At 40.5% G+C, this 19,900-nt stretch overlaps 1 protein-coding gene across 2 annotated transcripts; it reads right to left on the bottom strand.

The window, feature by feature from the left end:
- Window positions 1-9,471: 9,471 nt before the first annotated feature.
- LOC121945752 (riboflavin transporter 2-like) lies at window positions 9,472-15,263 on the bottom strand. Of its 2 annotated transcripts, none has more exons than XM_042490081.1 (4): window positions 15,146-15,263; window positions 11,023-12,105; window positions 10,719-10,842; window positions 9,472-10,203 (listed from the first exon to the last, which is right to left on the bottom strand). In XM_042490081.1, the coding sequence occupies exons 2-4, from the start codon at window positions 12,057-12,059 to the stop codon at window positions 9,991-9,993; spliced, it is 1,374 nt and encodes a 457-aa protein (XP_042346015.1). In that variant the 5' UTR covers window positions 12,060-12,105; window positions 15,146-15,263; the 3' UTR covers window positions 9,472-9,990. The 2 variants fall into 2 exon arrangements, with proteins under 2 accessions (XP_042346015.1, XP_042346014.1); XM_042490080.1 differs by lacking the exon at window positions 15,146-15,263 and adding an exon at window positions 13,559-13,815.
- Between the last annotated feature and the right edge of the window lie 4,637 nt (window positions 15,264-19,900).

The following is a 19,900-nucleotide window of genomic DNA, read 5'->3' as shown; positions in this document are numbered from 1 at the left end:
TTCTTTTGTTATTTCATTGTCAGTGCCGATTTCAGGCTGCACCAGCTATGTTCAGCAACTTATGGCACGTTTTTAACCCTTCACTCTATGTTGGCCGCTGCTGGTGGTGTTTTCACCACGATCCCCCTTTTTTTGTGTGTGTTTGTGTGCGTTGGTATGGGGGTTCATGGGTGGTGAGTTTAAGGACCCCTTCCCCATTTTGGTTCCCTGGCCCTGTCCTCATTCCCCTTCCTGCCAAGTGCTTATTATTATATTATATTTTAGATACTTGTGCCAAGACATTTTAACTTCTGTTTGAATATTTTATTGTTCTTGTTAATTTAAATTCTTCTGTTTTGAGATTTGGCTTTAAAATTTCCCAGGGACAGAATTCCCACAGGTGGCTTGTCGAAACACCAAGAGTACAGTGCAAAGTAGCAATGACTAACTAGCCAGTGGGATACACACACACACGCACGCACACACGCACGCACGCATGCATGTGAGGCCAGACCGGCTTACCATAACAAACCACAGAGAAACTTAAATTACAGCATACGAAGAGGTAGCATGATGTCGTTTTGTGCTCACAATCGCTCCACTGTAACTTTACATAGCAAATCGAGGTTAGCCGCTATATAAATGCTCTTAATATTGTGTACAGAATGTTACCTAGTTCTGTTTATTTGAGATAATAGGCTCCATTTTTTTAAGTGAATTAGTTGGTGATGTTTTCAGTCTTTTTTTCCTCACTTTGTTCCTTTAAAAGCATTCTTTGACTATTACATGTATGGCCCATATGGCTATGCTTTAGTTTTAAGGCCTACTTTAACTCGGCTGTGTGATTTTCTTGTGTTATACTGCTTGACCTTAGTGAACCTCTGACTGTTCCAACCTGTACCTATATCCCCAATAAAACCTGAAATGGAGACAGTTGGACATTGACAAGAGTAGGGAAAAATTATTGGGGGGTTGTTTCTCTACTTTTACTTTTTTCTAAATGTAGTGTTTTTGAATGACATTTTACTTTCATTTATTTATTTTTTGCTTTATCACAATTCTTATTGCTGCAAAATAGTTGAACTTTTGTACTCTGCGTTTTACATCTTAAAATTTTTCCTCTGCAGTTGCCAGCAGAAAGGGCACTTAAATCAATCATCAGATGGTATTTGGTCTTCCACTTTAGTTTCAAAGTCAAATCCAAACAAACCTACACTGTACTTTAGCGGGATAAAACGCATCAAGCTGCTGATATGCCAAGTACAAGCAGAGGCCTGTGTGTTTTCCGGTGAGTATTGTTAGCGGTGGGTAGTTATGAGTGAAACAGCTCCTCGCCATGGGAGCTGTGCCACGCTCCTGTGTACCACCTGCCAGTCCTCCAGACTTTTTTCCATCCAGCAAAGTTATGAAGCGCCCATCCCCATAGTGACAGAAGGCAGGCCTAGGCGGTGCTCCCCTGTACGGCTATGGTAAGCCCAAAATAGCCTCACTATTTACAGATGCAGTCACGCCCCTTTTTCCTGGCACCCTGTACTCCTTACCTTAGTCTTCCTCTGACGCCGCCGTACCCTTTGACACAGTGGAGAGATGACTCCGGGCCATAGTTTCCACCGGAGCAGCAGTCAAGCAGGGAGACTAACTAAAGCAATGGAATATCCATGATATCAAAACAAATGGAGCTTCAGAAACTATTGACATCTGCTGAAAGATTTATTTTCTGATGATCAAAAGTACAAAACCTGCACAGAGCAATACATTTTTTTCTCATATGTGAAACTGAAGCATTTTGTACCATTGCATTATGCTTTTCATAATATTTCAGTTTTAAGAGTGTAATACTGAATTATGCATGCTTCAACAATGCATGCTCTCTGCTTAAACTTTGCAGTATATAGGCCAATGTTTACATTTTACTTTTTTTTTTTCAAAGCACTCTGAGTTGCATTTCTTATGTATACTTATTTGCAATCTTGCCAAGAGTTGGATGAGAAGATCGATACCACTCTCATATCTGCCCGTTAAATATGAAACCATTGCCAGTAGAGAGTTAGTTTAGCATAAAGGCTGGAAACGGCAAATAGGTAGCTTGGTTCCATCAAAAGCAAGACAAAACCTGCTTACTAGCGCCCAGGAAAGTCACGTTCAACTCATAGCCCTACAAAAACTGAAAAATACAACTTTTGGCTTTTGCAGCATGTGAATGCTGGACTAAGGGACTGTTTGTTATTTATCAGAGGGAAGGGGGCTGTGCGAAACAAGGAAGGCACTTTATTTTTTTTAAGCACTAGGGCGGGGTTTATGTTTTTGCATGTGGACTATCAGAGGGACATAAAAATTCCAGTGGTTGTTTTTGTATTTATTTTAAATATGTTCAGACCCTCAAAACCCTCAAGTGGGTTTAATTTAAAAATCTCCAAAATCACACCATTTATCATATCATAGCCAGAAACTGGAAATTTGGTTTATGGTGGAGGAAAAGTCACACATTTTCCCCCAGTGACGGGCTCAGGGGGAAAAAAAAGAATATATATATTATTTTTATCTTCAGGAAGGGTCGTAAAAATAAAAAACAAAAAAAGAAGTCACACTCCAGCCAGGCCCCTCCTCTGATAAATACAGAACAGTTCCTAACACAGTCCAACTGGAATTAAATTGCATGTTTTTTGGGGTGTGTTGGGGGGGGGGGGGGGGGGGGGGGGCATGCATATCTGCTCTGTAAATCGTCAAAGATCAGACACTTCTCCAAATACCAAGTGACTTGACTGACAGACAGACTGAACAAATGACTGTCAGACTAACTGACAGATGCAGACTCTGCCATTCAAAGGACACAGCATCCCCGCCGAGAAGACAACAGAGCAGACGAGCAAAAAGCATTCCCTTATCGTAATGATTGCAGCGCGTGCCATTTTCTCCCCGGGGTCTGCGTGCTCACGGCACCTGGCAGAGGGCACGACTTAGAAGTTTCATTGTGTGAATTTATAGCGTCTTTACGGCCCCGCTTCCACTCCGATTTTATCCCCACAGCCCTTGATTTTGGCTTTTATAAAGTGAGTGCATAGGCACAGCGCTGGAGCTCCTGCCGTCATCTCTCATCGGCCATCTGCAAGCAGTAAATCCTCAATATACCTCTGTTATGAAGGGCATGTTGAGAGAACCATGGGGGGGTGGCTTTAAGAGACGCTTTAAGAGATAATTGCTTGACCATACTGAGGGACCTTTGATTGTTTTGTCCCATAAGGAAGTTCTACATTTGATCTTTTTGGTCCCTCGAGTCAGTTTTTGTGATTTCTTTTTTTCTTCTTCAGAGGCTGTCAGATGACGATAAACAGACCATCTTATCAATTACCTTTAGGATGATAAAGAAGATGAGGACCATATGTGTGTGAATTCAGTGTTTACATGTGTTTTTTGAATCTGTTTTGGGTGGAGTTTTCAGGGCTCCACAGGTGTACACAGACCCATTTAATGGGATAGTTTCACAGGTGACAGGGCCAGCAGATGACCCGCTGACATGGTCACATCGTTGCGGACCCCAAGACAAATCACTGTTTTAAAAGACACTTTAAGAGACGCTCCGAAAGGCAACCAGATGGGGCCTGGAAAAAATCCTGTGTGTCTTTTATTCTCCATCTGCAATCATTCAGTTTGATTCGCTCTCTCTTTTGTGATGCGTGAAATGTTGTGCAAGGATTTATACAAATTTAGCGGCGGGACAGATGTTTGAGCTTAGGAAATGTGAAAAGCGAGAATTATCTTTAAGAGTCTGTTTATATGATGGCAACACGTGAGTTCTCCATCCTCCACATCAAAGTTCATGCATTCGATATCCCTTCAATCTGAGAGCTCTATTCCTTCATCGAACCAAAAAAAAACCTCCAAGACATCCCAAGCAATCATTCTTCCATTGTTTGCTGTAAATGTTTCGGTACATATGCAGAATGTTTATGTTGAAGTACATTGTAGCGCACATTAGGGATGCTCTTAATGGGCTACAGTAAAAGCCCTTGCTAGTCAAGAGTTCAGGCAGGTGCAGACTCTTACAGTAGATAAAGGAGCCTGGCATTGGAGATGAGTTCACGACAATCACTGTGAGGCTTTTAGACGCCTTCTCCAAGCTCAATCTTCATTTCCCCTGACACTGATTTTGCAATAAGGATCCGGAGAAAAGGGGAATGTCCATCTATTCATTTTAATGATCCCTCATTATTGACTGCTGGCAGGGAGGGGGCGGGCAAAGGTAATGATTCTTTGTCTTTGCTGGCCAATCACTCCTCTTAAAGGAATAAGACTCTAAATAAGGCCACTAATGGATGCCCAGTGTGACCTAAGGCTGACCCCGCGTGCAACCTATGCGATCTGACTTCCCGACATGAAGAAGAGAGAGTTTGCTGCTTTAGTCATTTATTTCCTTTTTTTGTGGCCTAGTTATGATTTTTTTTTCAGATTGGAGGAAATATGACCATTGTAAAACCACAAATTTCATGTGGTCTATAAATATTGATTTAGTACAGTGGGCTTATGTCACTAAGGCTATAGCCAGATTTGGGGTATGCCTTTTAACTCAAATTATTAAAGCGATAGTTCGACATTTTGGGGAATTGGCTCTTCCTTGCCAGGGGTAAAACAATTTGAAGATTAATACTCATTTCTGTAAGGAAACTATGAGGCAACACCGGGGACCAGGGACACCAGTTAGCTTAGCTTAGCATAGACAGTGGAAACAAGGGGAAGCAGCTTGCTTGATCCTGTCCAAAGGTAATAAATTCCACCTACCAGCACCTCTAAAGCACAATTAAACCCATGAAATCCTGGTTTTAGAGGGGGTTATGTGTCAAACTGTTTATTGGCAAGGCACGTTAGTCACTCGACTTACTACTTGCCCAACAATTACTCGCTGATGATGATATCCTAGAAAGTAATTGATGCATCTTTGTTCCCTTTGGATAATTATGAAGCTCTTTCCATAAAATAGTCAAGGGGATTTAAGCAAACTTTTGAAATGCAAGTAGATACATTTCCATCAACTGTTTTGGAGTGAGTAAACTAGACTTCGCAAAGCAAAGTTTTGTCAGCAGTTAGTGATATAGGCCACACTTAATTCATGACTGTGATCCACCAGTAAAGTAGACGTTGCAAACCAGAATCAATAAAGCAGTCTAACTCAATTGGCAACCTACAGGGCTGAAAACGGAAGCCGAAGCAGACGTACCAAAAAAAAAAAAAAAAAAAAAAGTTTCAAAAAGTTCCTCAAATTGCAACTTGAGGCATCAGAAGCAAGTGAATCCCCATAGACCCCTATGTTAAAATGCCTAACAGCAAAAATAAATATGTTTACAACCTGGTGCAAAATAAAAGGTTGCTGATAATTTCAACATTCATGATAATTGTACAGGAGGTGGATTTTATATAACTCATCTGTTTACATTTTCTTTATGCTTAAAGTTACACAAAGACAAATTAATGCGCAAATCAAGATACTACTGCGTCAGAGCTTTGTGGCGTTTCCATATCACATTTATTGCATAGACTATTTTTCAACAAAGGTAAAATCCTCCTCAATCAAGCATGCAGTTGATTAAATTTGATCAGATTTTGACATATACATAAAGAATTTTTATGCAATACTTCAAAAATGCTTTAATGGAAACATAGCTTCTAACACACAGGCCTATGTCATTACACCTCACAGTAAAAGCTGCAGGAAGTCACACTAGCTGTTTCCCCCCGTTTACACTCTTTATGCTAAGCTGGCTGTAGCTTCATTTTCAATGTGCAGACATGAGCGTAATCATTCTTTTCATCTAGCTCTTAGCAAGACAGCAAACATCTCCTGAAATGCTGAAGTATTCTTTTAAAACCGCCTAACTTTTTTCAAATGCAGATATTTTGTCTGCACCTGAAGCGTGTTCATTGCGCATCGATTTGGATGCCTTCAGCAAATGACTTTCAAAGGACTTCTACACTTTAGGGATCTGGAAAACATTGATGTTTTTCCTTTTTTTAAGGTGCTCTGTTTTATATAAAGATCCTACTATGTGTACATAGCACTGCAGATGATTAAGCCTTTATGTATATGTGCACATCTCCGCCAGTCTTAGCTGTCATCGGTCTGTCAAGGTAATGAACCCTACTTTACTGCAGCCTCCAACAGCTCTTTAAGGCCTACTTCACACCACCGAAGAAATACACTCAGGTATTAGTTGTTCTGCCTGGATGCTCGGCTGGGTGATGGGTGGGCGGGGATGTTATTAGGAGCATTCATCTACAAGGCTCCCCAAGCCATACTATACTGAAACTGACCACAAGACAACCCTATCATCCTCAAAGATTACCTGTCTCCTGCACTGTATATGAATGTTTTATCATAAAAGCTTTTCTTTTTTGCTAAGTGCCTCCTTGAGTGTTTGCTTTTAACTTTTGATTACTTTATGTCTTGTTGTGAAGACGAAAAAAAAAAAAAGAAAAAGGCCCCGGCCCATTTGAATATAATGGACTTAACGGGAAAGGTAGTCTCTCTTGCTTCATTGAGAGGATATACCTCTGTGGTGTAATCCAACACAGCGGGTGTGAAAAAGTTTCGCACAAAGTGGTAATTTTAAGTGTCTTGGAGTTTTTATCTTGACATTGTCAAAGTGAGCCGAGCAGGTGGAGTGAGTCAAAGGAGAAAACAGACATGACACAATCATATAAATAAAACAGTATGGCAGGCTTTGTATGGGATCCATATGTTTCCGTCTGTGAGGAAATATAGGATGTCATGCATTACAGTGTAAAAAGACTCATTTACAGCCATTAAAAGCAGCCCCAATTCAGCATATCTGCCTTTGATGTGCTGCATCACATCTTATTTGGCTCTTTTATCCACGATAGCTGACTTTCTCTTTTATATAGTCTTGAGTCATTTAGAAGAAAAAATACTTTTTCTGTCGTTTGGTCTAGACGTTGAGGTTTCCAGCCCAAAGCCCCCCTCCTCCTCCTCCTCCTCTTCTAGGTTTTTACCAGACGTCGCGTTGTGAGCGGGGAATGGTCGATTGCATAACGGAAGGCGAGACGTGATCGTTCCTGGCCTTCTCACAAAATTCAATCATTCTCTGCATACTCCAATCCCATGACGGCCCATTAAAGAGCAGCACAGGCTAGGATTTCCCCCTCATGTGTTTTAAATTGAAATTACGGTCACAAAGTCTGCCATATGCATGAATCGAGGAAGACAAGGAGCTTGGGGAAAAGGAGATATCAAAATAGCTGGGGTGAAGGAGAGACAGAGAGAGGCAGACAGAAAGATAGAGAAGACTCCCACTTTCACTTATTACGTTACGTGTGTCATCCTGCCACCCACATTTATACCGGACAGACTGTCCACCTGTCTGATTCTCAGTGTGTTTGTATCATTTCGTAATGCTTCAAGGGATTTTTAGACAAAAAATAGACACAATCTTGACTTCTTATACCTTTTAAAACCTGATTCAACATACATTTCCTGGTTTTGATTGATTTGATTTCTTCAACTTGCCAAGAAATGGCGTGCAAGTTGCAAGACTTAGTCAATTTAGAAGGTTATTTAAAAAAAAGAGCTAAATTATCATAATTATGTATTTAAAATGATGTTTCAGAATTATTAGTATTTGTTTTGCAAATTTTCAGGATTTTTTGGAACTGTTTGCTTATTTTTGGGCATTTTTTTCTTAACTTGCTCATGGCTTTCTTCCCATGTTTTTTGAGAGAAATAAAGCCAATTTGCTCAAATTTCCAAGATTTAAGTTATTACTCAAATTGTTCCAGCCAGGTCTGCAGCTTTTAAACCCAGCACACAATAAGTCATAGAAACTCCAGGAAGAGATAAGGAGAAATAGGTGAAGTGTGAGACACCAGGAGATGATGACCCCAGATGCTCTCTGAGGAACCTCTGGGATCTGAATCAGACGCTGACTGGCCATTACTTCCTCATTCTTATTTGTCCCTGTGGAATGGAGGAGGGATAAATGCACACACACATACTTACACACTCACATAGACATGACACTCTCTCTCTGATTTAGTGTGAGCAGGAAGTGATGCAGAAATGACCTGGGCAAATTCCCCAAAACACACATCAGTCCTCCACCTAAGCTGTACTTGTACTTTTGGAAAAACACCAATATGAAGGTAAATAGGGGTGAGAAGTTTCTGTTTATGGTCCGTTTTTATTAAACTTTGGGTATAAACTTTGTTTAATTCTTTTTTTTTCAATTTTTATTTAATCTTTTCACGTTGACTCATTTAGCAAATGTAACTTGATAGAAGTTTTGAGTTGTTTTCTTATAGTGAAGTCTTGATTATCAAAACTGTGGCACTGCTTGATTCCTGACTGCTCAAAAAGTCAGCCTCTGGTCCTCATGAGGATCTTTCAGTCATACAGTGACATCTAGTGTTTGTTTTAAAGACGTGCAGGCTGCCAAAACTAATTACTTGTTCAATGGCATATCATACAGGATTGGTACGTTTAAAACAATAATTGCTTATTTTATTGTGATGTGGAAAAACAGTGTAAATTGGTGGTAAATTAGATTAAAAGTTCACCAATATTTCACGATTAATTGATATGTATTAGAATTACACACATCCATTTCTTACAATAGCAAACCAGAACAAAAAATCCTTTTATACATCATACAGAGGTTGCAAAACTTAACATATATTTCACCTGTCTCATTTCTGAATCCTTATTTACAGATGTGCACTGCCAGGCCAACCAATTACATACCTCAGAATCACCTTCTGTCATCACTGAGTTTGAATTAGTTACACTCACATCAATAATAATGCAATATATAGCATGGGTATGTAGATAAATAGTCTTTATGTAGATATATTAGATTAAGGAAAGCTTATTAATTAGAAAAGAATATATAAGAAAATATTTTTTTGACTTTGTGCAGTTGAAGTCACCAACTATGAGAGCTTAGATTTACCATATTAACTCCAAGATGCTGTCAATCCAAATCCAGTGAGGTTCCATTGTGATCAAAATCCATTGACACATTTTTGGAGTCTCCCGTTGTCCATATTTTTGGTTTCATGTGACCCTTAAATGAGCAAATATCATTAAGATTTGCCAAGTCTCTGAATAGCTGGGATTGTTAAAGTGAAGAAAAGGGCACCGTTTCTCTCCTTGTATTTCTTTCATCTCATTTTCATTCTATTCCCCTCTAATCCTGCATGTTTATGTCTGTTCTGTTCTCTGTAAAAGTACCAGTTGTGTGCACAGGGGCAGGTGGAATGACAGTTTTGTCTTTGATTCAAAAGTGCCCTTTTCAACTTCGTTTTCAGTGATGCAGCTTCAACCAAAACACACTACATTTGATACCTCAGATGGGTTTATGTTGATTATGTCCCCTTACATGCTTATCAACCACTGAACCTGCTCTGGTACATTGTGCCCCTGTGCCCTCTTTAACCAAGCTGTGTTGAGGCTAGGTAATTTTGTGATGACTTGTAGAATAACACTTATTTAGGCAGAGATAAAACATGTTTTATTTTGTATTGTTGAACAGTTTCTCCACACAAGTAACATGTATAAAGCAAGTTATAATGTGCAAACATGTACACCAAAAATGAGCACACATCTTTCAGAGTCTCAAATAAGGCACACTTTAAAGCCATAGGTTCTTATAAAAGCAACAGTAATCAATTAAGTGTTCACATCATATTAACAGTTCAAGTAAACTGGCTTTGACCTCTGAATTGAGAAGGAATTGTAATGTGCTCAGCGACAAAATGGTCTTGTTTGATCTAGTCAAGTCAATAAATACAGATATCTGTAAAACATACATCTACCATCTGACTCTGATAAGAAGAAATCTGCTAACATCATGGAGTGATAGTGCTGTAGACTCTGAGCTCTCAGATCTGTTTAAACAAAAAGGAATATGTAAAGCTCACGACTGTTTCAGTTCAGTGCATCTAAGATAAGCGCATTTTTTTATTTCAGTTTTGTACAGCAGTTTTTAAATTAAACGTGTTTCTTTACTACATTGGACACTTAGTGTTGCAGGCATCACCTGACTTGAAAAGTCCGTAGACGCTGACCAACGGGAACATGGAGAGAGCACCCACCATGGAACCCAACTGCACTACTGCTCCACACCACACGAGGGCACTGTGGCCTTCGTCCCGCAGAATCACCCCGATGATGACCTTCACATAGGACAGGGACAGGACAAACAGCACCCAGGCCAGCACCTGCAACACACAAGAGGTAAATATTATGCATTCTAATCACTTCCCTATAATACACCCATGATTACAATCATCTCTGACACCCAGTTCCTGTTTTTCAGATACCAGTCAAATATGCAAAGTGCTCTAATTTGACCTCAACATGCTTTTTGACTTTTTGAAATGACCTTTAATGACATACTATACTATGCCATGTTTACCAGAATAAACCATTTCTTATTTATTTCATGACATTTTTATGACATTCCATACTATGATGCACTTTTAGCTATTAAAAGCTCTAAACTGTTCTAAGATTTTTAATGACTGTTTTGACATACTTATTTTTGTGACTTTTGTAGAAATGCTACTCTATGACTTTTATTAAACTGCTATACTGTGACTTTTTATGACAGTTTTTTTTTTACTTTTTATATAATGCTTTACTATGGCTTTTTCTTTTATGCTGTACAATTAATTTTTGAATGACTTTTATGACATGATATCCTGTGGCTTTCTTTTTTAGGTAAGAGCCTTACTATGACTGCAGTTCCAGAGCCACTGTGAACCAGCAGGGGGCAGGGACTTAGAGCTGCCATGGCCATGATGTAGGCTCCAAATCCAGTCCCAGTCATGGTCAAGAAGCCCATGAAGACCAGAGACCTACAACAAAAATCAATGAATAAGGTAAAAGTGAGTATCATCTGTTACACTGAACCACGTTTTTCATTAAAAAGAAATCTAATATTACCTCTATAAACAAACTGGAGGAGATTGAAAATCTTAGTCTTTATATAAAGTGATCAATGCATGGAAGGAAATGGTTCCGGTAATCATTTTTACCTAATCGGCACAAACATGGCGATAAAGCAGGCCACTGGGTTAGCAACAGCCGCCATGGTGGCAGCTAGATGGTAGGCCTTGTTCCCGTAAGGCAGACAGGAGTAGGACTGGACTGCGGGCAGCACTGCGTTGGTCAGAGCGTTGACCCAAGCCAGTACAACAAAGATGAACACCACCTCCAGATTGCTGTAGGTCCCCATCCCAAAAGAGCTCCTGGGCTCCCTCCTCCCTCCTTCCAGAGGGTTGATCATAGGCTTCTGCTCTGGTGTCTGGGCGTGCAGAGACAGACCTTGCTCTCTCTTGTCAGAGGCCAGATCACCACTGAAATACAGGTCGTTCTTTCTCTCTCGAGCCACAGCTGGATGATGGTTGAGTAAGATAAAGGCTACCAGGCACACGACCATCATTGCACTGAGGAACACGAAGAAGACCTGAACAGAGAATTTAGCTGGCTGGTAGATGGCCTGTAGCTCATCACTAGCTACCATAGTGGCATTATCAAGTGTTTTGTTGGCTGTATCAGCCAAAGTGGCATTCTGACAGTGGACTACACCAACACCTTGAATCAGAGCCACCAGTGCAGGCACCAGACCGCTGAGGCCTTCACCTGCGAAGTATGTGGTGAGGTACTGCGGACGCAGCCTCATCATGAAAGGCAGAAAGGTAACGGAGGAGGTGCAGTCCACCACAGAGAGCAGGAAACTTAACACCAGCAGGGGTACACTGTGCAAAGAGCCCCCGATCATCACTCTGTGCCTCCAGAAGAAAGCCAGCAGGAATGTAGCAACGATCCCCAGCCCTACAATAAAGTAGATGACTGGCCGCTCATCGAGCACCCCTCGGCGGAAGCGGTGCATCAGAGTGATGAAGAGTGGACCAATGTTGGCCATCTGGATGAGGACTGTGAGGTACGACGGTAGATACCAGCCCTCTGGGATCTCCGGTACGACCAGGGGCAGCTCCACCCACATCCCATTGATGGCCACCCAGGAGCCCATACCAAAGAGGCACGCCAGCACGTGAGTCAGCAGCGACATGATGGAGGCAGGTAGAGGTCAATCAGGAAATGTAGATGTGCACAATCTGAAAAAAAAACACAGGATAGGATCATTTAAAAATTATGTAGATAATTGAACTTTTTTTTTTTAATTGAAGCTGAAGTTTCAGTCTAATGTGGAATATGAGCCTCTATTTCAACCAACTTTACAATGATATGTTCAAAATTTATATTTATTGTTTAGTAATAAACTAGTCTGAACTGGGAGTGATGAGATATTGCTATTATTTCACTGAAGAGTTTTAGTGTTTAACAGAGTGAATTCTGTTGTGGAGATTTTATACCCCAGAGAAAGGGAATACTTTGAATGAATGCTTTAATATTTGTGCTCTGGAGTGACTATGGTTACATTTGAAGAAAATACCAAAAGGCAAAAACACTTGCTAATGCAGCTTTCGATTTAAAGTGTAATTAGGCCTATTCAACTTCAAAAGTGCATTTTGGATTTGTTTAAAATTGTTGTAATGCGTGTGCGTAATTAACAAGGTAAATAATTTACAGCTTTAATGACTGACGACACTCTGAGATGCTGAGCTAAAGTGCTTTTAGCTAATATTAGCATGCTTACATGAACACCACGACAATGATAAAATGCTAATTATTATTTTGTTATAGTAATGTTCGCCATGTTCACCATCTTATAGCTTAGCATTTTTGCATGCTAACGGTTGCACGTTGTCACTAAAGTTCAGCCAATGCTGATGGGAATATAATAACACTTTTGCAGGCATTTAGGCATAAACAGTTTTTTTAAAAAATACTTAATGATGACACTAAATATGAACAGCAATCCCTCCTCAAACCAAGATACCACCAAATCTGACATTGCCATCCCTTAAACCAGGAAGCTAGCATGGGTAAAAAGAAAAAACAGTGCTGTGAGAATGATATGTAATTACATAATAACAAAAATATATTATGGTTTCATTAAATAAGAATAGCATAGCCGAATGGCACAAATGTGTTACTAAGTACAAAAGTGTGTCCCCATGTGGCTGGGACTGACCTTCCCAGTCTCCCTGCATACTCCAACTTATTCCATCCCTCCCTCATGTGCTGTTTGGCAGGGCTCAGACTGACCTTTCACACACTGACACACTGAGCCCATAAAAGAAACCCCACGTGGTGGTAATACAAACAAACATTGAAGAGAAGTTATTGTGAGGCTGTGTAATAAATACAGATTAAAGAGAGAATAAGCATCCTACAGAGAAAAAAAGTCAGTCACAGGTATCATTAACATTCAGTAATAAGGTAATGAAATCCTGTTTATGTGAGGTAAACATGATTAAACTTCCTGTTCTATCTATCTTTATCTAATATGTAATACTCAGCAATCATCCTGGTTCCTTTTCGTCCCTTTAAAAGAAGCGTATGGACGAAGAGTTAAGCCGTGTGGTTCGAGGATAACCAGGAAATCCAATAACCTTTACCTCTTTCATAAACAGTCATATAAGGTGTCAGAATCTCTCATCTTACCTCATTCAGAACACAACCAGGAAGCTCTCCTCTTCCCTCTTTCTTTTCAAAAACCATCACTTCATTGTGATCACAGTTTTTTTTTCTGTTACATCAGCCAAAAGCGAGTGTGTGTGTGTGTTTGCATTCCCTCCCCCTTTTCTCCTACACACACTCACTTATCCAAAGGCTTACATTCGGCTTCCGTGTCTCTGCTGCACTTGACATGGGAGGAGCTGCACAGGCGCACATGTGCCGCACCACCATGACACTTTTGTTGTCCTTCTATTGGAGGGCGGTTTTTAAAATCATGCAGGCATGTGGTCTGTGTGAGTCTGAGAGCTCAGATATAGGAGGAGAGAGAGTGAAGGGGCAGAGCTCAGAGAGAATAGCTCCTCCCTTTCCTTTTCCATCCCCCAACCAGCTTACCATCTTGTGGCCTGCCCTCTCTTAAACTCACAGGCTTCAGTTTGAGTGTGAAGTGTGAACCTGCTTTCGGCTGCACACATTTAATGTGGTAGTTATGTACTACCACGCTGAATGAATGACTCTCCGTCTGTCCCTCTGCCCCCCCCCCACTTTATTTATCATGATCTGCTGAGCCCCCACTGGCTTCTCATTGTGCCAGCAGTTGTTTTGCATGAGCCAATGTTGGTTGTTTGTTTGCAACTCCAATCATGATTTCACAGTCATCTCGGGAGTGAACCAAAAAACTAAAATTTCCGGTCTGTCAAGTCACGGTGCTCATAGCGCACAGTATGGTGTTGCTTTTAACCAGCTGAATTGGCTTACATTTGGCTTTTTCAGTTAGTCCCATTTGACACACAGTTACTTTTAAAGCCAATACCAGTTCAAACCAGTATCGCCATTGTTAGTAATACCAGTTATCAACTGCACTTTGTAGCAACATGAAGTTAGACAGGACCCTGTGTATGAGTGTTTTAATGAGACCCAAATAACTGTGACTTTGGTTGTCCTTTACATTTTTATCCAACATTTGATCCTTTTTTGAATAATTCCGGATTTTGCTGAACAACGCTGACTCGGGAGCAGCAATACAAGGAAAGAAAAAGGGAGGGGGGGCTCATGATTATGTGATAATGTCCACAGACAGTCAAAGCATAACCTTTTTTCAAGGTTGTTAGCTACAAATAGGAGGAGTAAGAGCTGCCCAGACAAGGTTGATAATATTACAGTGATTTAGTTTAGATAAAGTGATATTAAACTGCTTTGTTTGACATTTTGTCTTTTAGTTTTATATAATTTTTTACTTAGGCAAAATAATGACATATTTTACTGTGTTTTTTTTTAAATTTATTTTGTTTTACAACACAGTAATGCTTATAAAATGTTAAGCTCATAGAGTTAGGTTAGATAAGGACAGCTAAGATCTAGTTCTAATAATTGCAATGGAGAACCTGCCAGACCTAGGTGTTAGACGGTTTTCTGTTTCCAAAACTCTAAACAGGACACAATGTCACTTTCCATGTGACAAAGTTTCTCATTATAAGATTACACAACTTAACACAATGCTCCATAAACTGTGCTCCTTTCAACATTTTAAATTACCTCTATTTATCATTCTAAATGAGACGACATGCCGCCTACCTGCTGGTGGGAAAGGAAGTAGGAGGTAGTCAGTTCTGGTGAGACGTTACTCAAGTGCAGCAGAAAGTGAGCCGAGGGTTACTCTGTTCAGAGGTGTAACAGCACAGTGGCCCTCTGATGTTTCTGTGGAGTATACATGCTGAGTGCTTTGTACTTTACTACTCTGGATCTCTGAATCTGTGTCATGTGACCGTGGAGGGCTGAGCCAGGGGTCCAGTTTGGGAACCGAAGTCCTCAGCAGCAGGGGTGGGAGGAGTGAGGGAATGAGGACAGAGGGAGGAAAGAATGGGTAGAGGATGGATGGATGGGTGGATGAATGGATGGAGGAAGGGGAGCTTAGAAAATGTTGGTATGAAAATAGGGGAAAAGGAACAGACTGAATCTGACTACCACATGAACATGAAGGTTCTCTTCGTTTTTGTAGAGAGCGAGTGTGGGCAGCTTAGCCAACCAGAAGATGACTTTGGACAGCTTTCTGTGCTTTCTGAGTGGGTGTTTGGTCGGGGTCAGTCTGGCTTTTGTTCGGCACAAATTCCAGCCCAAATGAATGACCCCTGTTGGGCATTAACTTTCGTGAGAGTGCCCTCGCACCCACCTCTGCACTGACCAGTACTACATGTTCCTTTCCTGACTAATAACATTTCTTTTCAGATTCCTGACAGTAAATTACTTTTTATACAGTAAATTGAAAAGATTTGAGCTTTGCTGGATGTGGGATTAAAGCAATTGTTGCATTACTAACAAAATCAAGATAGTTGACTGTAGCTGGCTGCCAATTGGCAAATGAATGTCTGTTGTTGTTTTTTGCTTCCCCTGCTTCCCCAAAAAATCTGTTTAACTAAAAGGACCAGTGTGTAGGATTTAGGGGGATATATTGTCAAAAAAACCTTTCGCCACCCTGCTAAAGGTGTATTTAGCTTTTTTTGTAGCCCTCCTTGTACCCACTCTTGAATACCTCCTGGTTTGTCTGCCAGCTTGGCTGTGAACAAGGGCTTGTCGTTGTTGTAACTCACCGTAGTGCGTGATGTTACACACAAGTCCTGGAAAAAGCTGATGTATGACATCACAGCCTCTCTGTACTCATCTAGACTGTTTGTGGCAGTTCTGAAAGTATCCGAATCAGTACAGTGCAAACACACCTTTAAATTCTCCACAGCTGCACTGGTCCACTGTTTTGATGTCCTCACAGCAGTTTTGCAGAGCTTTAATTTTTGCCTGTATGCAGGAATCAAATAAACCATAACGTGCACTGCGGGGAACAGCATGATACGCATTGCTGATAGTGGTGTAACAATGATCCAAAACATTCCCCGCACATAAATAAACTGTCTATATTTTGGAAGTTCTTGACTTAGATTCCCTTTGTTAAAGTCCCCAAGGGCAATAACTAAGTAGTCCGGGTATGTCCGCTCCACACTCTGTATCTGGTTGGCAAGCGTGCTCTGTGCCTCGTGCATGTTGGCCTGCGGTGGAATGTAAACACAGACCAGAATGAATGAAGCAAACTCACGGGGAGAATTAAAAGGTTAACAGTGAATGGAAAAAGTTTCCAACCCAGAAGAACAATGCTTTTGTATCACTGTCAAATCAGTACACCAGCCACTGTTGACACTGTTTTGCCGGAAAGCAAAACAAAGGGTACTTAACAGAAAGTACTGTCACACCTGAAACCCACCACAGGACCTCTCCTGGACCCTTGCAGTTCACCAACAGGACCAACAGGTCTGTAGACACCTGTGTCAACCTGGTCCTCCACTTCATCCTCGAGCATCTGGACTCAGGTGGAACCTACGCCAGGATCCTGGATTTCAGCTCTTCTTTTAATTCAGTAATCCAGGCTCTGCTACAGGACAAGCTCTCCAAGCTGAACGTGTCTGATTCCACCAGCAGGTGGATCACAGACTTCCTGTCTGACAGGAAGCAGCAGGTGAAGCTGGGGAAGCATGTTTCTGACAGCAGAACCATCAGCACCGGCTCCCCCCAAGGCTGCGTTCTTTCTCCTCTCCTCTTCTACCTGTACATGAACAGCTGCACCTCAAGTCATCAGTCCGTCTAGCTCCTCAAGTTTGCAGATGACACCACCCTCATTGGACTCATCTCTGGTGGAGATGAGTCCGCCTACAGGTGGGAGGTTGACCATCTGATGACCTGGTGCAACGAGAACAACCTAGAGCTTAATGCTTCGAAGACAGTGGAAATAGTAATGGATTTCAGAAGGATCGCTGCCACCCTGCCCCATCACCCTCTGTGACTCCCCAATTTCCACTGTGGAGTCCTTCCATCTCTTGGGGACCATCGACACCCAGGACCTCAAGTGGGAGCTGAACATCAGCTCCATCATCAAGAAAGCCCAGCAGAGGATGTACATCCTGTGGCAGCTGAAGAAATTCAACCTGCCAATAGACAATGATGGTGCACTTCTACACCGCCATCATTGAGTCTATCCTCACCTCCTCCATCACAGTGTGATACGCTGCAGCCACAGCGAGGGACAAGAACAGGCTGCAGTGTATCATCTGCGCTGCAGAGAGGGTGATTGGCAGCCACCTGCCATCTCTCCATGAACTGCACACCTCCAGGGCCCTGAGGCGTGCAGGTAAAATTGTGGCTGACTCCTCTCACCCTGGACACAGACTTTTTGAGACCTTCCTCTCTGGCAAGAGGCTGCAGTCCATCAGGACCAAAATCTCACGACTCAAAAACAGTTTCTTCCCTTCTGTTGTCAACACCATGAACAATACTCCGGCCCTCCCCCCTCCTGCACCGCCCACATGACACAGGCTCTAGTCCAGCCCCAGAGTCTGAAAACATCATATTAATGTTAGGCTAAATCAGTTTTTATGTGTTACATTAACACACACTGGACTGGATTTCTTTCATGCACACTGTGGGTTTAATTGTTATTATTATTACTTAATTATTTAGACTTAAGATATTTGCACTGTCACTCTACTTCTGAAAACTGTACAGTCCCTCCATTGCACCTTTTGTACATACATTTTGTTATTTTTTCTATTTTGATGTCTATTGTCTATTTTTTTCATTTTATATATTTAAATTGCTTCTATGTTTTTAATCTTATGTCCTCTTCTATTAAAATACACTATTTTTACTCGTCCTTTATGTTAATTGTTTGCACCAAAACACCAAGTCACATTCCTTGTATATGTAAATGGACTTGGCAATAGAACAGGATTCTGATTCTGATATGACATGTATTGACAAGCTATAATATGTTGTTTCTAGCTATTTTTTCAATGTGAAAATTTGACATTTTTACAACATACTATACCGTGTCGTTTTCAGCTATTTTTTGGACACGCTATATTATGATGTTGGCTGTTTTTTCAACTGACTATACTATGACGTGTTTCAACAAGCTGTGATGTAATTTTCAGCTGTTTTTCGGCATTAAACTTTGGTATTTTTTGACATACTGCACTATGTTGTTTCTGCCATTTTCTTTTCGTCATGGTATATTATGACGTTTTCAGCTGTTTTTTCGATGTGCTATATTATGAAGTTTTTGGCCAATTTAAAAAAAAATGCTATACTATGCCGTGTCTCGACAAGTTATAATATATTGTTTATAACTTTATTTTTGACATTTGAAATTTGAAGTTTTTCAACATACTATATTATTTTGCCAAAGCCATTTTTCAACCTGCTTTATTGTCACGTTTTGGGCTGTTTTTTTTTACTTGAAGTACTATACTATGACATGCCTTGACAAGCTACAATATGTTGTTTTTAGCTTTTTCTTCAACATACTCCATTATGTTGTTTTATGCCATTTTTCAGCATGCTATATTATGACGTATTTGGTGTTCTTTCAACTTATACTATGACATGTCTTGACGAGTTGTGATTTGTCATTTTCAGCTGTTCTTTCAACCTGTCAAATGACACGTTTTAGTTTAGTTTTTCCCAGATCTTGGCTGCAATCCTGGCTGTGCCTGGATCGTGGTGATGGCTGTGCTTGCTGTCATCTTTCTTTTGGCTGTGCTTGTGCTGTGGCTGCACTGATGCTGTACTTCCGGCTCAGCCTGGATCGTGGTCTTGGTTGTGCTGAAAACGACATAGTATAGTACATCGAAAAATGTCAAATTTTGACATGTTGAGAAAATGGCTGAAAATAACAGTGTAGTGTGTCGAAAAATATCAGATTTTGACATGTCGAAAAAATGGCTGAAAATAGCACACTAATGCTTGTACAGACACATCATAGTATACAATGTCTGGAAATGATATGGTATGTGGAAAAATGTCAGATTTTGACAAATGGCTGGAAATTACATATTATAGCTTTATAGAGATAGATTATAGTATACAATATGGAAAAAAAGCCCCAAAAATGCCAAAGATGTCATAATTCAGCATGTTAAAAAAAATGGCTTAAAAAGCCATAGTATAGTGTGTCGAAAATAAAAGGCCAAAAACATCATAATATAGCATGTCCGAAAAATGGCTGAAAACGTATTATGTCAAAAACTGTCCAATTTTGACATGTTGAATATATACAGTACATATTCTAGCTTGTAGAGACACATCATAGCATACAATGTTAAAAAACAGGTCAAAAACAATATCATTTGGCAAGTCGAAAAAATGGCAAAAAACATGATTGAAAAATGTCAAATTTTGGCATGTTATAAAAATGGCTGAAAACGACATATTATAGCTTGAAGCAATGCGTTGTAGTATAGAATGTCGAAAACAAGGCCAAAAGAGGCCAAAAACGTCATAATTTAGCAT

The sequence above is a fragment of the Plectropomus leopardus genome, chromosome 7 (assembly GCF_008729295.1).
Source record: "Plectropomus leopardus isolate mb chromosome 7, YSFRI_Pleo_2.0, whole genome shotgun sequence".
In the NCBI taxonomy this organism is placed as follows: domain Eukaryota; kingdom Metazoa; phylum Chordata; class Actinopteri; order Perciformes; family Serranidae; genus Plectropomus; species Plectropomus leopardus.
This window is presented reverse-complemented; position numbering and strand designations above follow the sequence as displayed.